Source organism: Acinonyx jubatus, chromosome X (assembly GCF_027475565.1).
Source record: "Acinonyx jubatus isolate Ajub_Pintada_27869175 chromosome X, VMU_Ajub_asm_v1.0, whole genome shotgun sequence".
NCBI lineage: Eukaryota > Metazoa > Chordata > Mammalia > Carnivora > Felidae > Acinonyx > Acinonyx jubatus.
In genome coordinates, this window is record NC_069389.1 from 80537609 (window position 1) to 80556301 (window position 18693).

The following is an 18693-nucleotide window of genomic DNA, read 5'->3' on the forward strand; positions in this document are numbered from 1 at the left end:
TTCCAGTGTAATACAGATATGTTACTTCACTATAACTCTATTCCTTCTTTTTTTGTACAATTATTGTTATACATCTTACACCTGTATATGTTAGGAAACCAAAAATGTATAGTTATAATTATTACTTAATATAATTTTATGCCTACTATGTAGAAACTGAGGAAAGAAAGGTGAACAAGTATGTCTGTAGAGTTTGCTATAGTGACATTCTTATTTTCCATTTCTTGTTGTCTTCAACTGTTCCTGTGGTTTCAAGTTACCACATGATATTGTTTACTTAACTTAATACAAGTGTCCTCCCACCTGCGTCATTTGTACTATTATTGTCAAATATACTACATTTCTATATGTAAATAAGACCAACAATAAAATTACTCAAGATTACTTTATACAATCACTTTAAAAGTCAGTTAAGATTTTTGAGAAGGGGAAGAAATGTGTTTTTATATAGTATTTTATAGTAATATAATTACTTTTACTGGTACTTTTTGCTTTTTGTGTGGATTTGAATTGCTGCCTGGACTAATTTGCTGTCAACTTGAAGGACTCTTTTTCATACTTCTTGTAAGGTGTATTTACAAGCAATGAATTCTCTCAGGTTTTGTTTCTCTGGGAATGTCTTTATTTCACTTTTATTATTTTTTCATAAGATAAATATTACACAACATAATTCGCCATTATAACCATTTTAAATTGTAGAATTCATTATCTTTTAGTACATTCACAGTGTTGTGCAGGTATCTATACTATCTAACTCCAGAATATTTCCATCATCCCAGAAGAAAACCCCAAGCCTTTTAAGCATTCTCTCTTCATTCTATTGTCTCCTAGTCCCTAGAAATCATTAATTTTCTTTCTGCCTCTATGAGTTTGCCTATTATGGATATTTTATATAAATGTAATAGTATAATATGTGGCCTTTTGTGCCTGGCTTGTAACTCATTTACTATTCTTTGCCTAGCCTCATGAAGTTCCACTTTATGTATGTGCAACTCAATATACAGCAACAGACCCAAGGGAAACTCTAAAAAAATTTTGGAGAATGATTTTTTGCACTAATCCCTCATTTCTGGTATTCTTCCCCACAAATTTCAGCCACTTTCACCTCCCAGAATTTCAACTCTTTCTTGTAAACTCAGGAAAGGAAACTTGCTCACCTTCCCTGTGCCACCATCCATAAGGTATCTTTCATCAAAACCCAAAGCAATCTTACAGCTCACCCTGATTGCTTTGCTTCTCTCAGGGACCACACCATTTGTGTTGCCAGTTGTCCAGAGTATGAAAACAATTGTAGTTGTTTGATATATTTGCCCAGTTATGTGGTTCTTCAAGATAGGAGGATATGCCCAATTCCAGTCTGCCCATAATTTTTGCCATTTGGTTTATTTTAGCATATTTTGTACAATTCTAGAACAGGTTGCTTATAGATTCCCTTCATCCCATGTGAAGTCCTACTGGAAAAGGAACCAGCAAGTCACCCATATGTCTACTTAACCCACAGCAAAGGTAGGAGTACAATGTATCTCTGTCTTCACCTTGCTATCTCTTTTGGATCAACCAGATTAAGCTGTGATCTAACTGAGGATTGTACACCAGTATTCCCTTTTCACACACCTCTGTCTTTATGTGATCCTTTTAGAAATACCACCTCTACTTGGTTTAAAAGAGGGAATAATCTATATTCTTTCTTTCATCCATGAAAAAGTTATAGAATTGACTTGCACCATGTGCCAACCCTGGAGTCAGAGCATCTTACTTAAAATTCTATATCCGTTATTTATTGTGTGACTTTGGGTAAGCAATTTAATCTCTGTACTTCTTAGTTTCCTATTAATAGTATTATAAATATTAATTTATAATAAGCATATGTAAAGTGATTACAAGAATTGCAGGTACATAAGTATTATGTAAGTGTGCAGTATCATTGGTGGCATTGTTATAATGAACAACACTGACCTCTCCACAAAGTCAATGGCTTCCACATTTCTTTATATCTTACCTTTACCTATCTCCTTGCACTGAGTTGGGGAGAGGGAAGGTTGGGGTGATTGTTGTGGGTAGTAGAGCTGGCTTAGAAATGCTTTTTGGTGGGGCGCCTGGGTGGCGCAGTCGGTTAAGCGTCCGACTTCAGCCAGGGTCACAATCTCGCGGTCTGGGAGTTCGAGCCCTGCGTCAGGCTCTGGGCTGATGGCTCAGATCCTGGAGCCTGTTTCAGATTCTGTGTCTCCCTCTCTCTCTGCCCCTCCCCCGTTCATGTTCTGTCTCTCTCTGTCCCAAAAATAAATAAATGTTGAAAAAAAAAAAGAAATGCTTTTTGGCAAGCTCTTATGAAGGTATCTGGTCCTAATTGTTGGAGTTTCTTTTTATGACACATAATGCCTCTTTGTCCTCACCTGTGAGTGCCATGAGTCAGTACTAAGGAAACAAGTCAAATCTAACTAAATATCTTACCTTGCTTGCATTGCATGCAGTTTCATACCAGCTTTTACTTAGAAATGGAGATATATTCCATGAGATGTTCAGAAAATCAACTAAAGATGTTCTTATCTAGTGAGATTGTTGGTGGATGAGATAAAATAATTCAGGGTAGTGATATGATCATATCTGTTGCTTGAAATCATTATTCTATTAGAAAGTAAAAAGCTGTAGGTCAAAGAGACCAGTAAATGTTGTGGATGTCCAGGAGTTTATGGCTGTTTTCATAAGGGGGTGGCACTAGAGCCAGAGTGAGAACTGGAAGGATTCCCAAAATCCTTACGAGGTAATCATTGAGACCTGTCATTTATTGGAGCACTTGGTATTTTTCAGTCATATACTAAATGGTTTATATAAATTATATCATTTAATTTTGACAACTTTATGAAGTATTAGCCTCATTTTATAGATGAGGCACAAGGAAGTTTTAATATCCAAGTTTTATATTCAAGGTTATACAGCAGGTAAGCAAATGCAATTAATTCAAAACCAGATCTGTTAAAAGATATGTTTCTTACAACAATGCTAAAATCTTCAGCATCTGGATCCTTCCAGCCATTTGAAAACCATGAGTCTAACCATCTGTATGAAAAGGTGTTCACAGAAGATTCAGGGACTCCCCACCCCACCAATTAATCTTATGCCTCTATCACAACTTACCATTTCTTAATAACTGTGACTATACTCCACTCTTTTTAAGACCTCTTTCTTTTAAGTATTTTCTGGAACTATTAACATCAATCTTGTTTGTGGCAACTTTGTATTCATAATGAGCTAAGGTCTTCCTTAAAAAAAAAAAAAAGCTTTAAGAACACATTCCTCTTTCTGTTGCATATATTTCAAATTAACATATCAACAACAAAGAATCCACTTAGATTAGTGCCAAAATCCTTAGCAACAAAAAATTCAGTGTGATAAGTGACTAAATGTGGCCAGTTTCTGTCACCTCATCTAATTCTCCAGTGTGGCTGAATGAGGTCTAAGAAAACATAAATAGGATGGCAATGTCTGGGACAAATGAAGATCTATTTGATTCTGAATAAGACTATTGAGGAAAGGTGGGATCTTTTGAATACAAGAAATAAAGAAAACTGCATAGTACAAACTGAGAGAGAGGGAATGATATTGAGATCAAACCAGTAAAGTTTTATGACTGATTTTTGAGCTCTGGAAATCTAAGGGCAAGGTGCTGTTGGATTATGGCCTTAGTAGTTCACCTAATGAAAGGGCCTCACATGCCGAGCTCCTCAGAAGGGTAGCATCCAGCTGCCCTGTATGTTTTAAACTTCCAAAAATGTGTCTGCCTGGAGGGTCTATATTTATCTTCTGACTCAGCAGCAGAAACAGGTGTCCTCGTTCTTTTTTCCCTCCTATCTTGACTCTTTTTCCAAATGTATTTATTGTTATTGTATTTTTGATTAATAAAAGAATACAATAAGTTGATGGAAAAAATGGAGAAGTAGGAAATTATCAGAATAAAAGTAAAAAACCGCCGTCTCAATCATTACTTTCTTTCCTAATTTACTCTACCCCCTACAATTTGGTTTTAAGAATTGAACAGAAAGGTATATGTGGCTATTAGTGACTGGTGGGGAGGTGGTCAAGGGAAAACTGCTACCTTTCTGTTGTAGTTTAGAAGAGGATGAGTAATCTCTCTCAACACAACCCTAAAAAGTAACAATGGTTAATACGACTCTAGGAAGCTGCAGCCCTTCTCTGGTAATCAGAGAAAGGCAAATTCCAACCATAGAGAGACGGGGCCACTATTGACCTCTGAAATTAGCAATGACAAAAATGAATGACAGGTCCTTGGTGTGGTGGGGAGGTGAGACACTGGTAAGTCGGTTCACTTCTGCAACACAGCTTGTGGGAGGGGAAAGTGGGGACCAGAGTTGGATGACATAATCCTCACGTGACCAGGAGCTGCCGCGAAGTCCTTATATTCACGGGCTTCTTTCTCCTCTGGGTCCCAGTTCCTTACTGTCCTGTAGGCGTTTGTGCTTGTGGCCAAGAGAAAGAGGACTTAAATTCCTTAAATCTCAGAAGGTTGGTTTGAGGGAACCGCTGGGACCCGTGGGGGTGGTAGTGGATGAATCCAGTGACTGGAATAAGTCCAGGCTCGCTTTTCCTCAAACCCTGCAAACTCGTTGGGATATTATTGTATTTTTTGAAAGGACAGGGTGGGGGAATAGGTGGAAGCTTCCTGAGAAACAGCCACAGACTTAGTGATAGTTTAGAAATAATCGGCTTCTCAGATTGGTAAGCTTTCTGTTTATCCTCCTCTTTCTCCACTTCCGTTGAGGAAATGAGTTGTGGACTGTTGTGTGGAGAAATGCTAGAATCCTGGGGTGGAGGCAGAAATTTAAACATAATTTGAAAACATTTTCTCCCATTCAATGCCTCCCTGAGGGCCATGGGAGGGGGCGGGGGTGCCAAGGAGACAGCCGCCTCGCAAGGACTAAGCCAGAGGTTGAGGGGTGGGGGGTGGGGACAGAGATCCAGAGGAAGGGATAAGAATAGGAGGGGAACCAGGAGGTAGGAAATTTTGGGCGACAATGGTTATGAAGATCCTGGACTCAAGATAATAACGAGTGTCTTGTCTCTGGGGCTGGTGGATCCACCGAGAGCTCCCTCCTCTCCTCCCCCTTCCTTTCTGTCTGCAGGTCCACGGGTCTGCGTTCACTGACATCTGGAGGCAAGAAAAAGAGGAGGAAACTATCCTTAATCCTCATAGGTCAGTGTCGGGGAGGCACTTAGCCCGGGGTCTCTGAGGGTGGTAGTTGGGAAGGGCAAGATCTGGGTAAAATTTGCAGCCTCACAGCTAAACTCTCGGTGCGTTCCCTTTCTCCCGCCGGTGGGAGAGGCCATTAGCCTTGTCTGCTGGGGAAATGGTGGGTTGCCGGGAGAGGGGGAAGGAGGAAGAGTGGTGGGGGGCGTGTGGGATAGGAAGGGGAGGCATCTCAAACTTCAAAGGGCTGGACCTGTGTGGCCCGAGTGGGAAATTAGGCGAGTAGGTTGTTCAAAGAGAAACTGACAAACCTGAATCAAAAGAAACGAGGCATTTTGCTCTATATTTTCTCCCCGGACTTAAGCTGGAAACATCATGCAAAAACCCTGTAAAGAAAATGAAGGAAAGCCCAAGTGCAGCGTGCCAAAGAGAGAGGAAGATCGCCCCTATGGAGAATTTGAACGTCAGCAAACAGAAGGGAATTTTAGGCAAAGGCTGCTTCAGTCTCTCGAGGAATTTAAAGAGGACATAAATTATAGGCATTTTAAGGATGAAGAAATGACAAGGGCGGGAGATGAGGTGGAAAGGTGTTTGGAAGAGATAAGGGGTCTGAGAAAGAAATTTAGGGCTCTGCATTCTAACCATAGGCATTCTCGGGACCGTCCTTATCCCATTTAATGCATTTCTCTGCTGAATTCAATTATTTTATGTTACTAATATTACCACCATTGGTTTCTTTTTGTCTGCATGTTCTTGCTAAATATTGCTGCCATTTTACTCCTATCCTTCAATGTTCCTTTGATTTGCATATGACTCCTGCTTCCAACATCTCATCTTTTGACCCAATTTCACTCATTTAATAAGGATGTTTCATTCATATGCATGGGAAGATGCTCACTGTATACTGTAAAGTGAAAATAATAAGTTGCCAAACAGTGTGTGTATGTGTATATATACACACATATATATACACATGCACACTTTATATGTACATTTATATATGACATAACGCAAAAGAAAAAGTTAGAATTATTATACACCGAAAGTTTAACAGTGAATTTCTGCGTGATATGTATTTTATTTCTTTTTTGCTTATCTGTGTCTTCTCATTTTCCAAAAAAAAAATGAATATATGTGCATGTGTGCGTGTATTATTTGTGTCACAAAGAACTAAAATAAACAGACACAATAAAAACTTGTCAATCACCTTTGAAGGGCAGTAAAACACTTAATCTCTTGATAAGAACTATAAAAAGAAATATAAACTTCAAATTACCTTTGGATCTCTTAGCCAGAGGAATAAAACTGGAATTATTACAGATATACTAGCTTAGACTCAGTCTTTTCATGGGGAAAATATTTGCTTCACAGAGCTGCTGTAAGGAAGAAATGAGGCAACTCTGAGCTGGGCCAGGTGGACTCATTCCCACCTGTGCATACAGAACCCCAACCCACTACAGAACATCAGTTATTGGAGGGAGGTCCCTGGCATGACTTACCTGTGCTCAGGAACAAGTTCACTAGTAGGCAGGGCATTGGGGGCTTCCATGCCAGTTATCTGCTGTTGAACCCCACTCCTCCCCTGGGTTCTGCCATGCCTGGTGGGCACTGCTACCTCTTCTGCTGGGTCCTTTACTCTCTGCTGGCCCTCACTGCTCCTGACACATTGGAGTGCATGGGTGCCAAATCCCACTCAATTTCCTGGAGTCCTTACTGGGTTGAACCTCCATTCTTTTCTGAAGCCTGTCTGCTATATAGTGACCCTTAACACAGGTGAGACTGCCCTGGGATTGCTTGAGCCACAGTGTCTTGCAGAGTTTTTAGCAAAACAGCCCCTTTTGTTTTTAATTCTAAGACCCTTCCTCTAACTAGGAGTCAGACATGATGAGGTCATTTGAGGAGTAGGACCAAGGTACAAGTTTGAATAAAAAAAGTGCTGTAGTCAGAGTTGCTGCCTTACCTCTAAACACTAAGGTTTTATCTTCCTTCTCTTGTGAGATGATCTCTCCATGAAGGCTCCTGGCAGGCCTGTCCTACTGGTTCAGAAGACTCTTGGAGGACATGTATAAATTGCAGAAAACAATGCAGGAAATAGATCTAAGAAACCAATCCTCATCTTTCTATCACTTCCCTTTCTGAAACATATGTAAAAATTATTTAAAAGACTAATATATATATGATATATATAATATATATAACATATATATAATATATATAACATATTATATATATACATATATAGAAATATATGTATATATACTTTTTAGTGTATATATGTACATTTATGTATGGTATATATTTTTAGTGCATGTGTAAGTGTATATATATATATATATATTTAGTCTTACAAAGGATGTATATGAACACACACACATATACACTTATATATATATGCATATATAAATGTATGTATACATATGTATACATATACACACTTAGGCATTATTTCTTAATTGGACTTCTTGAATTTTGCATCTCAATGTATTTCATTACATTCTTGATCAGTTACTTACATATAGTGGGCATTTAATAAATGTTTGCTTAATTAGAATCTAGTGTTCTTGGCCCAGTTTTACTTCTGATTGCATAAAATTGACAACAATCTATTTCTGTGCAAACTATAACTTTCGTTTTCAAATAGGACCTAACAGGAAAGGGATTATTTCCCAAATCAGTCTATAAAATTATTGTAACAGGGCACAACTGATGTCTCAAACAGATCTTTACATTATAATCATCTGGAGTGCTTACTCATGCTCTTACATACACTCTGAATCAGAATTTCTGCATTTGCCCCTGACCCTCCATTTTGGGTTTCCCATGAAATCATTGTCTCCATTATTGCTTCATAAACTCTCACTACAGACACTGTTTCAGCCAAGAGCAGTGCAGAACAGGTCTCCTTATAATCAAAGAGCCAAATGGTTTATATTTCATAATTAAGGGCTCCTGAAGGTCAAAATGGTGTTTATAATAGCCTGAAAATTGTGTATCCACCAAGTAAATCTATGTGAACACTAAACATTTATCCTTGGTAGGAGGAAAAAAAAAGAAAAAGAAAACAACAAATTGTTATCCACCTATGAAATAGGCAAATGTTTGTTTCCAATACTCAATTTTTTTCAAGATGTAGGGATTCTGATGCTCAATGAGAGAGGAAATTGCTGCATCCATAGTTTTTGCTTCTATTCACAATAAGTACCAAAAGGTGTACATTTTGCATATACCATGACTGAACAATTCAACTGTAGGAAAATAGTCATAGTGGTGAGCAAATGTTTAGCTATACACGTTTTTATTTAAAGATTTCACATATTTTCAAGGATTTTTTAAACCTAAGAATCAAGTACATGTACCGTCCAATCAAAAGGAAATGAACACAGACTCCTATTCACCAAGTACACAAAAATACATCCCACATGGATTAAAGATGAAAATGTAAAGAACAAGGAGCACCTGGGTTGCTCAGCCAGTGGAGCATGTGACTCTTCATCTGGGGTTTGTGAGTTTGAGCCCCACATTGTGTGTAGAGATTACTTAAAAATATTTTTTTTAAAAAAAGAAAGAAAATGTGAAGAATAAGAATAATATATTGCAATGCAAATTAACTAAAAATGTATAATCTTGTGATTGTCATTATCTTCTTAGTCATGAAAAAAATTCCAGAATTATGAAGGAAAAAATATAAAAGGTCCACATACAAGAAATAGGCTGTGAGAAAGTATTTTTAATACCATGACAGACAATGGGAAAATATCTCTATAACCCCAATAGATTTTTTCAAATGGAAAATAAAAAGGTAAACAAACCAATAAAAATATGTACATACCATATGATCCAGCACTTCCACTTCTTTGTATTACCATAGAGATATATGTACACACATGCACAGGAAAGCATAGATAGATGTTTATTTTGTCACTGTTTGTAAGTGCCAATATTATAGAAATAGCCTAGGTCATCAAAAGGGAAAGGTCAAATAAACAGTGGTCTATTTATGCCAAGAAAACTACACAGAAGTTAAAAAGAATGAGATTCTTATATTGAAGCATCTTCAGGAATATTGTTAAGTAAAGACATTACATACTTTCATGTTGTTATTGTCACAAATAATATTGTCACAAATAATGAATTACCTAGTCCATTTTAATATACTGCTTTAACCATACCTCCAATTTAAGTCTTCTCCTTACAATTAAACACTCACCAGTTTGATGGATATCCATCTAGAAATTAATGTATTTTTTTTAATTTTAATTAAATTTTACATTATGACTTTCAGGAGTTCTTAATTAGGAATCATAAGACATTATAAGGAGACTCCTTTTCCACAACTCGGCTGAAACAGGATATATGGTGAGTGTGCATATTAACATAGCTTTATAATTATTGTTTTATGCATTTGTCTTTTATGTTATATAAGAAAAAAAGAGGAGTTATAAACCAAATATGAAAAAAAACTATTTGCTTTTATATTTACCTGTGTAGTTACCTTTACTGTTGTTATTTCTTTATATGACTTTAAGTTACTTGTGTCTCTCTCTCAGCGTGAAAGTCTTATAGGAGTTTTCAGACGTCTGTAAACACAAATACAGATGAATCTATTTTCTATAGTATGAATGTAGCTTGCGTTGTTAAAATCATTCCCCTATTACTCAAAATTTAAGTTATTTCTATGCTTTGCCTACTAAAAATAATTCTGTCTGCAATGAACATGTTTGCACATATATTCAAATTATTGGTGCTTATATTTCTATAGAATGGTTTCTGGAAAGTAAAAATGTACATGATCCTTTACATTTTCCAGCCTCCCTTGCACATATGTTGGGGCCATCAAATGTAACATAAGACACTTCTAAGGCTTTTAAACAATTCAGAGTGATCTCTCCATCTCCTTTCAGTAACCTCGGAAACCATGTGTGCCATCTGGAACACATGACTGTGAGATGAATGCAGCCTGGATACCTGAATAATCAATGGAGCGAGCCATACAGGAGAACCAATAACTCTCATTAAACTATGACAAGAATGAGTAATAAACTGCTTTAAAAACCACTGAGATAGCCTAGTTCATCTTAATATATTGCTCTACCCACGCTTCCAATTTCAATCCCCTTCCCACAATTAAACACTGATCAGTTTGATGGATATCCATCTAGAAATTTATATATTTCTGTTTTGCATTTTATAAAGTTTATTTATTTATTTTGAAACAAAGAAAGAGCGTGCATGCATTTGAGTGGGGGATGGGCAGAGAGAGGAGAGAGAGAATCCCAAGCAGGCTCTGTGCTGTTAGCACAGAGTCCAACTGCAGGGCCAATTCCACAAACCCTGAGATCATGACCTGAGCTGAAACCCTGAGTCAGAGGATTAACTGACTAAGCCACCCAGGCATCCCCTGTTTTGCATTTTCATTAAATATTATAACATTACATCTACTGTCCTATTGTTTTTACTTAACAATATTCCTGGAGATGCTTCAATATAAGAATCTCATTTTTTAAATTACTGTGTAGTTTTCTTAGTATAGATAGACCACAGTTTATTTGACCTTTTCCTTTTGGTGACTTAAGCTATTTCTAGTATTTTGGTTCTTGGAAGCAATGCCATAAAAAGCATCTATTTATGCTTTCCTGTGCACATATGTGTATATATCTCTATGATAATATAAAGCAGTGAAAGTGCTGGATCATATGGTATGTGCGTATTTTACTGGTTTGTTTACCTACCAGAATGTATACCATAAACATATCCATCACCTCCAAAGTCTTGATGAGTATTGATCCAAAAATCCTCAAAGAAATACTAACAAACTAAGCCAGCAGAATATTAAAATATTTACTTCATGAAGAATTGAGGTTAACCCACGAAATTCAAGGGTGATTCAACATATGAAAATAAATTAATGTAATATATATTAAATTAATATAAGAAAGGAAAACATATTATTGTATCAATTGATACAAAAAAGAAGCATTTAGCAAACTCCAATACCCTTTCATGATAAAAACAGTCCATAAACTAGGAACATAAGCAGACTGTGTCAACATAATAAAGGGAATTTATGAAAAATTCAATGCTAGCTTATATTCAATAGTGAAATATTGAAAGTTTTCCATGTAAGATCGCAAATAAGTCAAGGATGTTTGCTTTCACAAGTTTTGTACTGGAAGTCCCAGCCAGAGAAATTAAGCAAGAAAAACATAATTGAATCCAAACTGGAAATAAAGAAGCAGAAATTATATTTGTCAATGGCATGGTCTTATATATAGAATATCCCAGGGGTGCCTGGGTGGCTAGGTCGGCTAAGCACCCTCCTTCAGCTTAGGCCATGATCTCAATGTTTGTGAGTTTGAGCCCTGCGTTGGGCTCTGTGCTGACAGCTCAGAGCCTGGAGCCTGCTTTGGATTTTCGGTCTCCTTCTCTCTCTACCCCTCCCCCACTTGTGCTCTGTCACTCTCTGTCTCTCAAAAATAAATAAACGTAAAACTTTCAAAAAAATCCAAATAATATGCAAGAAGGCTACCGGGACTCATAAATGAATGTGGTAAATTGCAGGATACAAGATCAGCCATCCAAAATTGGTTGTATTTCTATACACTAGCAATGAGCAATCCAACAATGAAATTACAAAACCAATTCTATGTACAAAAGCATGAAACATAATAAATACTCATAAATAAATTTAACCAACGTATCTCAAGATTTGTACACTGAAAAATGACAAAATTGATAAAAGTAATTAAGTAAGTCCTAAATAAATGGAAAGATGCCACATGTTCATGGATTGGAAGATTCAGTATTTGTTAAGATGGTAATAATTCCCAGAGCAATCAAAAAATTCAATGCAATCCCTATCAAAATAAGAAAAGTCTATTTTCCAGAAATGGAAAAGATGAGAATAAAATTCATATGGAATTGCAAGAAATCCCAAATAGACCCGAAAAAATCTCAAAAAAAGGTAGGAAGACTCATACTTTCTTATTTTAATACCCTGCAGGGGCACCTGGGTGGCTCAGTCAGTTAAGTGTTCGACCCTTGGTATTCGCTCAGGTCATGATTTCATGGTTCATGAGTTTGAGCCCCACTGTCAGCACAGAGCCTGCTTGGGATTCTCTCCCTGCATCTCTGCCCCTCCCTTGCTTGTTCTCTCTCTCTCTCAAAACTAAATTTAATAAAAAATAAAAAATAACACCCTACAAATTTAGACTCATCAAAACAGTGTACTACTGGCATAAGGATAGACATTTAGATCAATGGAATAGAACTGAGAGTCCAGAAATAAGCCCATACATCCATCGTCAATTAATTTTGGACAAGGGCAACAAGTCCATTCAATGGGAGAAAGAAACAACAGTGATGAGACAAATGAATACCCATATGCACAAGAATGAGATTAGACTTACCTCATGTTATCTCAAAAATAAACTCAAAATGGATTAAAGACAAATATAAGAGCTAAAACCATAAAATGTTTGGAAGAAGACTAGGAATAAATCTTCATGACCTTGTATTTGGCAATGGATTCTTAAAAATGACACCTAAAGCATCAAACACACACACACACACACACACACACACACACACACACACACACAGTAGATAAATTAATTGGACTTCATCAAGATTAAAAACCTAATGCACCAGATGACACTTTCAAGGAAGTGAAAAAACATCCTCCAAAATGGGAGAAATGTTCATAAATCATGTATCTGATAAGGGTCTAGTATCCAAAATATATAATGAGCTACAATTCAACAACAAAAAGACAAACAACCCAATTAAAAAATCAGCAAAGAACTTTAATAGACTTTTCCCCCAAAAAAGATACACAGCTCAAAGTAACACAGAAATATGTTCAAAATTATTAGTCATTAGGTAAATGCAAATCAAAGCCACAGTGAGATTCCTCTTTAAACTCACTAAGATGGCTCTAATCCATTAAAATAAAAATAATGTGTTGGTGAGGACATGGAGAAATTGTAACCCTTATGAATTGCTGGTGGGAATGTAAAATGGCACAGTCTCTGTAGAAAACAATTTGGCAGTTTTTAAAGTTAAACATAGAATTACTTGATGACCCAATAATTTCATTCCTAGGCATGAACCCCAAAGAATTTAAAATAGGTTTTCAAATAATGTGTATACACAAATGTTTATAGAAGCACTATTAACAACAGCCTGAAGGTGGAAACAACCCAAATGTCCATTAACTGATGAGCTGATAAACAAAATGTAGTACATTCATAAAATGGAATACTATTCAGCCCTAAAAAAAGGAATGAAGTACTGATAACTTGCTATTTTCAAGTTACATTTTCAAGGTACATTTTTCAAGGAGTGAACCTTGAAAAAATTATGCTAAGTGAAAGAAACCAAACGTGAAAGGTCACCTATTGGATGATTCTATATATGTCAAATGTCAGAATATGTAAATCCAATAAAGACAAAAAAACAAATTAGTGGTTTCCAGGGCTGGGAAAGGGCAGAAGAGGGAGTAACTGTTTAATTGGTAAAGGGAAAACTTTGGGGGGTAATAAAAACGTTTTAGAACCAGATAGAAGTGAACAATGTGAATATAGTAAATTCCACTTAAAATAGTTCATTTTATTTTATGTGAATTTCTCCTCAATACAAAATTAAACATATTTTAATTATTATAAATATTTCCAAATTTTTCTCCTAAGAGGTTGTAACCAATTAACAGTTGCATCAAAAATGCATGAGAGTCTCTGCTCCTCCTCACCATCACCAGGACTGTGTTAAAAACTTTTTTGATCTCTAGTCTTTCAGACTAACTCAGCTCATGAAGACTGGCCCTTTCTCTAAACTTTTTTTTGTTCTTTACCTTTTAGTCCACAATCATCCTCTAAATATGTTCGTGTTAAAGGGTTTTAACCTACCTTGCCAAAACATCATTTCCTACAGGTCAGTTTTATCCTCTTAAACCTAGCTCAGCACTAGAAAAATAGTGGATGCTTTCCATTTGTGTTTTTTTATATTTATACCCATGGAGTTATACCTGTGTTGAAGATATTATTCTAACTTTACTGAGAAAAAAAACTGAGGCTCAAAAATTTTATGTAACACATTTTAACACTGGAGTGTGTCAAACCTGATATTCTAGCTCCAATTTACTTATTGTTCTATATGTCCTCCTTATGAATTGATGAGACTTACTTATCAATGTCTATACATTCACGTTTTGATGGCCATTCTATGTTGTACATATATGGAGGTTCACTTAATGACAATCCCTGGTGAAGATGAGGATGGCAATGAACTCTTGTCCCTCAGACTGAGAAGTCTAGGTCCAGGAGCTGCATGGACTGACTATTGTCCAAGTCAGCATAGTATAGAATAACACGAAATTTAAATATTTGTTTAGCTTTTTCTGCTGAATTTGAAAGGCAATCTTTATCATATTCTAAAAACCACATTGTCCTAGATCTGTGTCAAACTCCAAATACTATTCATTAGTTATTTTCTCTATTCTCAGGGAACCACATTTAAAAATTTATTAATTTATCTCGCAGTACAAGTTTGCTTCTATTATTTATTTTCATCAATTTTTGGCCCCTTTTGAGTATTTATTTACTTATTTATAATTTACATCAAAGTTAGTTAGCATGTAGTGAAATAATGTTTTCAGGAGTAGATTCCAGTTGTTCATCCCCTATGTATAACACCCAGTGCTCATCACAACAAGTGTCTTCCTTAATGCTCCTTACCCATTTAGCCCATCTCCCAACCCACAACCCCTCCAGCAACCCTCAGTTGATTCTCTGTATTTAAGAGTCTTTTATGTTTTGTCCCCCTCCCTGGTTTTATATTATTTTCGCTTCCCTTCCCTTATGTTCATCTGTTTTGCATCTTAAATTCCAAGTATGAGTGAAATCATATGATATCTGTGTTTCTCTGACTGAATTATTTTGCTTAGCATAATACCCTCTAGTTCCATCCACGTTGTTGCAAATGGCAAGATTTCTTTCTTTTTGACTTCCAAGTAATACTCCATTGTATATGTATGTGTATCTTCTTTATCCATTCATCTATCGGTGGACATTTGGGCTCTTTCCATACTTTGGCTATTGTTGATGGCACTGCTATAAACACTGGTGTGCATGTGTCCCTTCATAACAACACACCTGTATCCTTTGGACACATACCTACTAGTGCAATTGCTGGTTCATAGGGTAGTTCTATTTTTAACTTTTGAGGAAACCTCGGTGTTTTCTATAGTGGCTGCACCAGTGTGCTTTCCCACCAGCAGTGCAAAAGAGATCCTCTTTCTCCACATCCTCACCAACATCTCTTGTTGACTGAGTTGTTAATTTTAGTCATTCTGACTGGTGTGACATGATATCTCTTTGTGGTTTTAACTTATATTTCCCTGATGATGAGTGATATTGAGCATTTTTTCATGTGTCTATTAGCCATCTGGATGTCTTCTATGGTAAAGTGTCTATTCATGTCTTTTGTGCATTTCTTCACTGGATTATTTGTTTTTTGGGGTGTTGAGTTTGATAAGTTTTTCATAGATTTTGGATACTAACCCTTTATCTGATATGTCATTTGCAAATATCTTCTACCATTCTATTGGTTGCCTTTTAATTTTGCTGATTGTTTCCTTCACTGTGCAGAAGCTTGTTATTTTGATGAGGTCCCAGTAGTTCATTTTTGGTTTTGTTTCCCTTGCCTCCAGAGACATGTTGAGTAAGATGTTGCTGTGGCCGAGGCCAAAGAGTGTTTTGCCTGCTTTCTCCTCCAGGATTTTGGTAGCTTCCTGTCTTACGTTTAGGTCTTTCATCCATTTTGATTTGATTTTTGTAGGCATAAGAAAATGGTCCAGGTTCATTTTTCTGCATGTCACTGTCCAATTTTCCCAACACCATTTGCTGAAGAGACTGTCTTTATTCCATTGGGTATTCTTTCCTGCTTTGTCAAAGATTAGTTGGCCATACGTTTGTGGGTCCATTTCTGGGTTCTTTATTCTGTTCCATTAATCTTTGTGTCTGTTTTAGTGCCAGTACCATACTGTCTTGATGATTACAGCTTTGTAATACATCTTGAAGTCCGGGATTGTGATGCCTCCAGCTTTGGTTTTCTCTTTCAAGATTGATTTGACTATTTGGGGTCTTTTCTGGTTCCATACAAATTTTAGGATTGTTTGTTCTAGCTCTGTGAAGAATGCTGGTGTTATTTTGATAGGGATTGCATTGAATATATAGACTGCTTTGGGTAGTATTGACATTGTAACAATATTTGTTCTTCCTATCCATGAGCATGGGATATTTTTTCCAATTTTTTTGTGTGTCTTCTTCAATTTCTTTCATAAGCTTTCTATAGATTTCAGTGTATAGATTTTCCACCTCTTTGGTTAGGTTTGTTCCTAGGTATATTATGGGTTTTGGTGCAATTGTAAATGGGATCGATTCCTTGATTTCTTTTTCTGTTGCTTCATTGTTGGTGTATAGGAATGCAACCAATTTCTGTGCATTGATTTTATATCCGACCACTTTGCTGAATTCATGTATCAGTTCTAGCAGGTTTTTGGTGGAATCTTTTGGATTTTCCATGTACAGTATCATGCCATCTGTGAAGAGGGAAAGTTTGGCTTCCTCCTTGCCGATTTGGATGCTTTTCATTCTTTTTTGTTGTCTGCTGAGGCTAGGATTTCAACACTATCTTGAATAACAATGGCAAGAGTGGACATCGTTGTCGTGTTCCTGACCTTAGGGGGAAAGCTCTCAGTTTTTCCCCACTGAGGATATTATCTGTGGGTCTTTAGTATATGGCTTTATGATCTTGAGGTTTGATCCTTCTATCCCTACTTCCTTTATCATGAAAGGATGCTGTATTTTGTCAAATGCTTTCTCTATTGAGAGGATTATGTGGTTCTTGCCCTTTCTTTTATTGATGTGTTGTATCACATTGATTGTTTTGCAGATATTGAACCAGCCCTGCATCACAAGTATAAATCCCACTTGGTCATGGTGAATAATTCTTTTAATGTATGGTTGGATTTGGTTGGCTAGTATCTTGTTGAGGATTTTTGCATCCATGTTCATCAGGAAATTGTTCTGTAGTTCTCCTTTATCATGGGGTCTTTGTCTGGTTTTTGAATCAATGTAATGTTGGCTTCATAGAATGAGTTTGGAAGTTTTTCTTTCATTTCTATCTTTTTTGGAACAACTTCAAAATACTAGATGTTAACTATTCTTTAAATATTTGGTAGAATACCCCTGGAAAGCCATCTGGCCCTGGACTCTTGTGTTGAGGGAGATTTTTGATTACCAATCTGATTTCCTTACTGGTTATGGATCTGTTCAAATTTTCTATTTCTTCTTGTTTCAGTTTTGGTACTTTATATGTTTCTAGGAATTTGTCCATTTCTCTCAGGTTGCCCAATTTATTGGCATATAATTGTTCATAATATTCTATTATTATTGTTTGTATTTCTGCAGTGTTGGTTGTGATCTGTCCTCTTTCGTTCTTGATTTTATTTATTTGGGTCCTTTGCTTTTTATTTTTGATCAAACTGGCTAGTGGTTTATCAATTTTGTTAATTCTTTCAAAGAACCAGCTCCTTGTTTCATTGATCTGTTCTACTGTTTTGTTTCTGTTTTTTTTTTATTTCGATAGTATTCATTTCTGCTCTAATCTTTAGTAGTTCCTGTCTTCCACTGATTTGGGGTTTTAGTTGCTGTTTTCTGTCCAGCTCTTTATTTAAGCTGTGAGGTTAGTTTGTGTATCTGAGACCTTTCTTCCTTCTTTAGGAAAGCCTGGGTTGCTATATACTTCCCTATTATGACTGTCTTTGCTGCGTCCCAGAGGTTTCGGGCTGTGGTGTTATCATTTTCATTGACTTCCATGTACTTTTTAATTTCCTTTTTAATTTCATGGTTAGCCCATTCATTCTTTAGTAGGAGGTTCTTTAGTCTATAAGTGTTTGTTGCTTTCCAATTTTTTTTTCTTGCGGTTGATTTCAAGTTTCATAGCATTGTAGTCTGAAATATGCAAGGTATGATCTTGATCTGTTTGTACTTGTTGAGGCTGATTTGTGTCCCAGTATGTGATCTATTCTGGAGAATGCTCCATGTTCACTCATGAAGAATGTGTGTTCTGCTGCTTTAATGTGGATTCTTGTGAATACATCTGTTAAGTCCTTCCAGTCCAGTGTGTCATTCAAAGCCATTGTTTCCTTGTTGATTTTCTGTTTAGATTATCTATCCATTACTGTAAGTGGGGTGTTGAAGTCCCCTACCATTATGGTATTATTATGAATGAGTTTCTGTATGTTTGTGATCAATTGATTTATATATTTGGGTGTCTCACTTTGGGGGCATAGATGTTTATAATTGTTAGGTCTTCTTGGTGGATAGACCCCTCAATTATGATGTAATGCCCTTCTTCATCTCTTGTTACAGTCTTTATTTTAAAATCTAGATTGTCTGATAACAGTATGGCTACTCTGGCTTTCTTTTGGC

General features: G+C 36.4%; 1 protein-coding gene across 1 annotated transcript; it reads left to right on the plus strand.

Annotated features, from left to right (window-relative positions):
• Window positions 1-4368: 4368 nt before the first annotated feature.
• Window positions 4369-9135, plus strand: TCEAL7 (transcription elongation factor A like 7). Its single transcript, XM_015073698.3, has 3 exons — window positions 4369-4521; window positions 5139-5209; window positions 5568-9135. The coding sequence occupies exon 3, from the start codon at window positions 5579-5581 to the stop codon at window positions 5879-5881; it is 303 nt and encodes a 100-aa protein (XP_014929184.1). The 5' UTR covers window positions 4369-4521; window positions 5139-5209; window positions 5568-5578; the 3' UTR covers window positions 5882-9135.
• The last annotated feature ends 9558 nt before the right edge of the window (window positions 9136-18693 follow it).